The sequence below is a fragment of the Chenopodium album genome, chromosome 14, assembly GCF_948465745.1.
Source record: "Chenopodium album chromosome 14, dcCheAlbu1.1, whole genome shotgun sequence".
Classification (NCBI taxonomy): domain Eukaryota; kingdom Viridiplantae; phylum Streptophyta; class Magnoliopsida; order Caryophyllales; family Amaranthaceae; genus Chenopodium; species Chenopodium album.
This window is the reverse complement of record NC_137847.1, coordinates 11,880,951-11,889,495: the sequence shown is the minus strand read 5'-3', so window position 1 is coordinate 11,889,495 and position 8,545 is coordinate 11,880,951. Positions and strand designations below refer to the sequence as shown.

Genomic DNA, 8,545 nt, shown 5'->3' with positions numbered 1-8,545 from the left:
GTTTGATTCTCATCACCTGAACCTCTTATAGCTCCAAGCTTAGTGGATTTTTTCTTTGTCATTCTTGGAGCTAATTGATTTTGAAAATGAATCCAATTTATACAGAAGAAAAAAAAATCATATATATAAGCACTCATAAAGAAAACTTGTACAAAGAAAGAGTAAGGACTATACAACCAAACAATAGCTATATGCATATTAACCAACGTAAAAAAAAAAAAGGGATAAAAAAACATGAATATCAAATTCCAATTTAAGTTCAAAATCAATTAAGAAATCATTAAAGAAATAATGTAGTTTCGGTAATGAGAGAAAAATGATGTAAAAAACCCAATATCCAGACCATAGTTACAGGTTTACACCAACAGTAATCATATAAAGGGAAGGCTAAGAGGAAAAGCACAAACAGCACACTCTGTAGGGCCAATGGGGCATTAAAGCACAACAGGACAAATGTAATTAATTCTTTACTCAAGGAGGGAGCTGAGCAAGGTGAAATTGGAGTTGCAGAGCTGATTCATCAATAAAATAGTGACAAAATCCTTTAATGTTAGGTTCACTTATAAACTTGTAAGCTTGAGTATATATAGGAATTAAGGCAGTAGTAGTCAATATGTTTGCATTGTGAGGTATTTTGTAAAAGAGATAGTTAACTGGAAGTTACCCATCGTTGAGACTGATTACCTAAGTTGTCAAGTAATCCATTATTGCCAGAGTTAATAAAAAATACTCACGCTTTATTTTTTCTTACATTGTTATTACAAGTTTGGTCTTCAAATATCAGTCTATACCAAATGACACACAGCGATTCCATCAAAAAAAATATTGATGCTTCACAAGCAAATTTCAGCAACACAGACCTTAGCTTGAATCCCCCTAACATAGTTCAACCAGTTAAAAAATGGGATGAGCTGTGACCTCAAGCTATAATTAACACATCTCAACCATAACTTTTTGCTTTTGAAAGGCCATCATAAAGGGAAAATTCTTTCATAAAGTACTTTACTAGTCTCAAGCAATTTAGCATAAAGTTGAATACATTGGAAGCACTTTTACTAATAACAAATTGCCTACCATTCAGCACACCCTAACTCAGTAACTCCTATTATTAACACACACCTAGCTTTCCCTCTTTCTGCACAAGGAGTATAAAAAGTAGTCTATATTTTTCAATAATTTAACACATAAACAAATCAGGCACCTAAGTTTAGCAATTGACTAGGTGTGCTGTAGATAATTTAAAGTCTTTTCTTTAGTCTACACTCTCCAATTGGATTGAGATGACCTAAGCAAGGAGATAATTACAAGTCGAAGCAATCGACTAGTGTTAAATTGATAACAAGAAGTCATATACGGAGTATTTTGTATAAACTGATTGAAACCCAAATCCAAAATCTTTCCAAAAGAAAAAAAACCCACCACAATTATTTGTATCATCAACTAATTGCAATTATATATATATACCCACTCCTTAGCAAATGCATAATCACCACAAGCAACAACCAGAAGTTAAATAATTTTTAGTAATTCAATCAATCATAAAGCTAACCCAGAAACATAACCAACAAAATAAAAAAATAAAAAATACGACAAAATTAAGACAACCTAGAAGATATGTACATCTAAAAATCAGATCCAACATCAAATCAAGCAGTTAAAAAGATTAAATTCACTTGGGAGATAAAAGGGGCAATGGTAACTTACAAATGAAATTCAGAGAACAACGACAACTTTGCCGGCATCAAATCCAACTAGCCAATCATAAAAGCAAAGGAAGCAGTGTGAGTAGAGAGCAATGCAACTAGTTAATTACAAAACAGATACATTATACTCTTAATGAACTCTCACCTGAGTAGAAAGAAAGGAGTGAGTAACCGATTGATGGATATGTTGATTTTAAGGTGATGAGTGTGTTGTATAATGAGATCAACAACTAAAAAGTGGAGTAACTGCTGATTCATAATGAAAAAAATTTGGAGCCAAAAACAATTCACCATTTCGCAGGTTTGGAGAAGAAACCGGAGTTGAGGAGTTGACGAGTTTAGCTGTTGAGGATGATGGTTTTTTTTTTTTTTTTGGGAAATAAATGTGGAGTATTATAATCTCTAATAATGAGAAGATATGAAGGATTGAGGGAGTATAGGATATTAGGACTTATGAGTTTAGGACCGACTCTGGTTCTTCACTTTTTACATTTTTTTTTTAAAGTTTGGTTGAAAGATGATTCTTCATTTCTTTGTATCTTACTTGGGAATAAACTAGGGGATCTTACTTGGGTAGTTGGGTGGAATTTAAAAATATCATAATGAAAACAAAGTTGTAATGTGATATGACGAATAAATTAAAATGGCTAAAAGTTACTCCTGATAGAGTATAAAACATATTCCTGGGCCTCAATTATCAGCTTAAGTTTTTGGTTGAGATGGTCCGTTAACATGGTATCGGAGCCAGCATGACACAAAGGTTATTCCTGGGCCTTAACCAATTTGTGGATGGTAATCTATTACTGGAATAAAAAAAATTAAAATAAAAACCAAACTATTTTTATTTCCCTAATATGATTATTAGTTAGTCTGCTATGAACAAATATTAGCCCCCCCCCAATATAAATAAAATGTTGTCTGTGTTCTAATGATAAATTTACTCTCTATAAACTGATAAAAATTAAAGGTTTATAAGTAAAAGTAACTATAATATCCATATAAAACTTATTTTAATGGCAATTTACATTAAAATCTTATCGACTTCAAAGTTACCAAAGAAATTGAAAGTTATCCAAAATTAGCAAAATAGTTACCATACTAAACTATTTCAAGTTACTCTAAAGCATGTTTAATTTTATCTAAGCATAAGTAATAAAGATGAACACAATAAAGTCTTGTTTGTAATAATTTTTGATGAAGTTTTATACAAATGTAATATTGAATCGAAATCAGAAAAACTGTAATAATCAAGGAGATCCAAAGTCAACTGATATGAAATAGACCCACCCAAACCCGTTTTGAACCTAATACTCCAATTTGAGCATCAATACGAAGTTAATGGCTTTGCTCAAACTTGATATGGACCCGATAGCTACTGGCCCAACTCAAAATTGATCTGACCAAACCCAGGTGGTTTAAAAGGGTAACCTTAACCGTTATGACAATCTATTATTATTAATTATACAAATGTGAAAGTCAACTTATTATATAGAATAAAAAGAATCATATAGTGAGATTTACCATTAAGTTTTATACACATGTGAAAGTCAAATTGTTTATTATGTTAATAATTTTTATAAAAAAGTTAAAGTCAAATTGTTTTATTATGTTAATAAGTCTTGTGCCGATTTCACCTAATTTAATCTCAACTGGTTCTAGTTTGACAATCATGAACTTAACCCGGCCCAATATCGACCTATACAGATATCTGATGTAATCCAAACTATTTTTTGCCGATTTGATGTTAGGCCAACTTGTTTTCGAACATAACAAGTTGAATTGACACGACTTATCTAATCTAAACGGTTCAGGTTAATTAAAATGGTAACTTTGACTCATTATGATCCAATCACTAAATGATCTTATCAACCCGTAATTGAATTGATACTATATAACCAGTTGATACTAATCATGTGCTTATATAATCGATACAACAGTGAAACTTGACACACATGCATTACTTTGAAATTAGATAAACTTGATTTTATATTGGTAAACAATATTAATAACAAGAGATTATAAAACTTTAGTATAACGGAGTAATACCTATTTAAGACTATATTTCATGATAAAATTTTATTTTTATACGTTACTAAAAAAACGATGGTCAAAATAGTGAAAAAAGTCAAACATGTCATCTTTACTCAATAGATATTGACTTAAAATTGACAGATCTAACCCAAGATGAATGAGGTGGATCAAAATGGTAACCACAACTAAGGCTATAGTTCCATCCCGCCTTGAGAGGAATTTGACTCGTTATGACTCGATCCGTCAATGGTCAGCCCATAATTGATACAATATTTCAAGTTGACAACTCTACCTATAACTAATAGTCAAATACTCATTCATCTAACCATCACTAATCATACTTTATTTTAGAAAATACACTCAGAGTATATTTTTTATTATTTTGACACAACATATGAAGTATTATAATTGATAATAACATACTCCGTATAAAGTTTAAGCTCATGATTATCTCTTTCAATAAATCTAATCATGATTTAATAATTGTATGTTCCCCTCACAAAATACTTCATACTATATTATTATTATTATTATTATTATTATTATTATTATTATTATTATTATTATTATTATTATTATGAAAGATTGGTTTGATTAATGCTTATTAGTAGGAAATTTTTGGATTTAGCATCTCTTGATTTAGGGTGCGTTTTATTCACCTAATTTTAGTTATCCGAACTTGTCGCCCTTGTTAGAACTCATTTTAGTTATAAATTGAACCTGATCTAAACTTATTTTTAAAAGCAAATATAGTAGTGTTCTTATATAAACAGAACAGGGCCTTAATACTGTAAAATATAGCAGTGTTCTTTTTTTTTTTTTTGAAAGCAAATATAGCAGTATTCTTATATAAAAACAAAAAGAGAATTTCATTTTAAAAAAAGAAGAAAAAACAAAATAAAACCAATTAATTCGTTTGTAGGTGGCATGCACACAAAATCAAATAACCCATAACAAACTTCCCACAAAATCAAGCACCGTTCTAAATTTTCATTAAAAATAAAAAAAATTGTTAATCATATTTCCTAAAAAATCGAACAAACCCCAATTACGAAATCAAAAGATTGTCTATGTGCTAAAATTAGATTTTGATTACTGTTTTCTGGTATCAAATTGCAATTTATTGGAGTAGATTGTTTGGTATCATCTTTTCTGGAGTAGATTGAAGATATCAGCTTGTGGATTGAGGAAGAGACAAAGACAAGTAAGTTTGGCAACTCGACTTAACAAGTTATTTTAATTTCATAGTATGTCAGGCTAAGTCTTAGTAGGTTTGAAAAGTTAGGGAATTTTAATTATTGTTTTTCAAATTAGATAAGTATGTTTATTGTTTAATTGGTTTGATAATCTAAATTAATAAAGAAGACAAACAATCTTATAGTGGGATAACATAGGTAGATGATCCTTAAATGTTGACAACCTCTAAGTGATGGCTCTATATAATATTGCGTTCTTGATTTATAAAGTGATGTATGGATAATATAATTTCTAAATTCTATTATTCATTAGGTGCTTGTTGCAATTCTCTTTGGCTGTATTGGAAGTATAATAGAATTTGATGTTTAATGACTATAATCTTATATGTATATATGGGATTGTTAGGTTCTTGTTACCATTCTCTTTGGTTGTATCTCTTTTAGGGTGTGACTCAATTGTGGTATTGTGACATTTGTGACCTTTAATTGTAGAGAGTTGAAATTGAATATGCATTTTTATTTGCTGAAAGTTTGTCTTCTTATTTTATTTTAGCCAGTCCAAGAATTCATGTCAATATTTATGTCTTAGTTTATTACCTTTGTTGTTGATACTCCACATAACTTCTTATGTTATAGAGTATTATAATGGCAAACATCAACAAAGATTGGATTGATGCACCCCAAAGTGCCGAAGAATATATCAAAGAGGTTGAGAATTTTCTAGATTTTGCATTTCTAAATTCAACCATGGACATAGAGGAAGATGATGAACTGAAAATTTTATGCCCATGTATGAAGTGTGTTAACAGATTTTGGTTCCCAAGGGAGGAGATTTTCAGTCACCTAATTGCTAACAGATTTAACAAGAGGTATAAAGTGTGGAACTTTCATGGCGAAGGATTTACAACATGGTCTTCTTCAAGGGGAGATGGGCATCAGTGTGATAATCAAAATACATTAGACAATATTGACGAGATGATTAATGATATTTTAAGAGATGTTATAGGAGGTTCGATTTCCGAAGCAGAAGAACTTCGTAAGGGTCCAGATGAAAGTGCTAAAAAGTTTTATAAGTTGTTAGAGGATGCACAGGAGGAATTATATCCAGGCTGTAAGAACTTTTCTGTGCTTTCATACACAGTGCGACTTTATCTACTTAAATGTCTTAACGGGCGGAGCAATTCTTCTTTTGATAAGTTGATGAAGCTTCAATGTGATGTCTTTCCATTTGCAAAGCTTCCTACTTCTTTTCATCATGCTAAAAAAATGGTTAAGAACCTTGGACTTTATTACAAACGAATTGATCCGTGTCCTAATGATTGTATGTTGTATTGGAAACAACGTGCAAATGACAAGTCTTGCCATGTTTGTAAAGCTTCTCGATGGAAGTTAAATGAGAAGCAAAACGAGGAAGGTGCATTGCCTGACGAAGGAGTTCCTGCAAAAGTTTTGCGTTACTTTCCTCTGAAACCTCGTCTACAAAGGTTGTTCATGTGCTCTAAGACGGTTGAACTCAAGACATAGCATGAAACTGATCGCAAGAAAGATGACAAATTAAGGCACCCTGCTGATGGACAAGCTTGGAAAGATTTTAATGTTGCACATCCTCAATTTGCAAGTGATTTTCGAAATGTGAGGCTAGGTCTTACTACTGATGGTTTCAACCCATTCAGAACTATGAGTGTGTCATATAGTTGTTTTTTTATCCATTTATAATTTTCCTCCGTGGTTATATAATAAGTCCGAGTACAATATCATGTCTTTGATTATACCTGGTCCTTCTTCTCCAGGTTATGATATTGAAGTTTACTTGCAACCATTAATCGAGGAATTGAAGGAGTTATGGGAAGTTGGAGTTGACACATATGATGCTGTGAAAGATGAAACATTTTCTTTAAAGGCAGCCTTGTTATGGACAATCAGTGACTTCCCTACATATGCGATGTTGTCCGGATGGAGCACCAAAGGAGAATATGCCTGCCCGAATTGCAATCATAAGACTTGGTCCAAATACCTGAAGTATAGCAGAAAATGTGTTACATGGGACATCGTAGATCTTTGAAAGAAAATCATCTGTGGGGTCGTAATTAGAGAGCTTTTGATGGTAATGTAGAGACAAGGCCTCCTCCTCCTACTAGATTCTCGGGTTCTGAGGTATTAAAGGATTTAGAAGGGTTTGAAAATAAGTTTGGGAAAACTCAAAAGAAGGGCATAAAGAAATTTCCTTGGATGAAGAAATCAATTTTCTTTGAGCTTCCTTATTGGGAAACTAATACCTTGCGTCATAATCTTGATGTAATGCACATTGAGAAAAATATTTGTGACAGTGTGCTTGGTACTTTGCTTGATATCCCAGGAAAGACTAAGGACCATGTGGCATCACGCTTTGATTTACAGGATATGGGTATAAGAAATGAACTCCATCCAAAGAGAACAAATAATAGAGGGAAGCGTTTATACTCCAAAGCCTGTTTTTCTTTATCTTCTAGTGAAAAAGACTTGTTTTGCAGTGTGATAAAAGGTGCTAAGTTTCCTGATGGTTGTGTATCAAACATCTCTAGATGTGTCCAATCCAATGAGAGGAAGGTTGCTGGTTACAAGAGCCATAATGCCCACTTTATGCTTCATTATTTGCTCCAAGTTGCGGTAAAGAATGTCTTGCCTAAGCAAGTAGCATCGACTTTGATTAGGCTAGGATCCTTTTTTAGGGGTTTATGTAGGAAATTTATAAAGCCTAAAGATCTTGATGATCTTGAATCTTAAATCATACAGATACTTTTCCAACTTGAGAAGATATTCCCCCCAAGTTTCTTTGACATAATGATCCACCTTTCACTTCATCTTGTAGAGGAGGTAAGGCTTGGGGGCCCTGTTCAAGGTCGTTGGATGTATCCGAAAGAGCAGTATTTAGGTAAATTGAAGTCATATGTAAAAAATAGAAGTCGGCCCGAAGGTTCCATTGCAGAGGCCTACTTGGCAGAAGAATGCCTTATTTTTTGTTCTCGGTATCTTCACGATGATTTTAGTTCAAAGTTGAATGGAGCACCTAGAAATGATGATGAAACTGCATCCAATGAAGATGGAAGCCTTTTTCCTAATGTTGGACGTCCTTTAGGTGTAAAAAAGAAAAATAAAGGCAAAAAGGTTTCTTTAGATGAGGACACTTTGACGAAAGCTCATCGCTATGTACTCTTTAATTGTGATGAAATCAGTGATTACATAAGGTCCGTAAGTAATTTTAAGGTATTATTTCATATTAACTATATTTAATCTTTATTGTTTAAAATTGACTAATACAACTAAGTTGCTTTGTGATATGTATGTAGTGAACATCAAGATTTTGTGAATCGTCAAAGAAGTCAAGGTAGACGGGTTAAGCGGAGTAGGTGGGTGAGAGCACAAGAGCACAGTCATGATATTGGAGCATGGTTCAAGGATCGTGTACGGGAAGAAAATGTTTCCAAAGAAATCAAGGCTTTATCCCAAGGTCCTGACTATACTGTGAGAAGTTTTAAAGGGTACCTAATTAATGGTAACAAATTTCATACAACTGCACATGAGTCAAAAAGGAAAACTCAATGTAGTAGAGTTAGTGTAACATCTTCAAATGTCGAT

The 8,545-nt window shown here is 32.5% G+C and overlaps 1 protein-coding gene across 1 annotated transcript; it reads left to right on the top strand.

Moving 5' to 3' along the window:
* Nucleotides 1-5,575: 5,575 nt before the first annotated feature.
* LOC145577785 (uncharacterized) lies at nucleotides 5,576-8,200 on the top strand. The gene is made up of 5 exons (XM_081635230.1): nucleotides 5,576-6,376; nucleotides 6,455-6,611; nucleotides 6,721-6,980; nucleotides 7,022-7,576; nucleotides 7,703-8,200. Exons 1-5 carry the CDS (start codon nucleotides 5,576-5,578, stop codon nucleotides 8,198-8,200), a joined length of 2,271 nt encoding a protein of 756 aa, XP_081491356.1.
* The last annotated feature ends 345 nt before the right edge of the window (nucleotides 8,201-8,545 follow it).

Coding starts and splice junctions, on each gene's coding strand:
- LOC145577785 (XM_081635230.1), top strand. CDS start 5,576: ATGGCAAACATCAACAAAGATTGGATTGATGCACCCCAAAGTGCCGAA. Junction 6,377..6,454: donor ACGAAGGAGTTCCTGCAAAA/GTTTTGCGTTAC, acceptor CTCAAGACATAG/CATGAAACTGATCGCAAGAA. Junction 6,981..7,021: donor AATGTGTTACATGGGACATC/GTAGATCTTTGA, acceptor GGTCGTAATTAG/AGAGCTTTTGATGGTAATGT.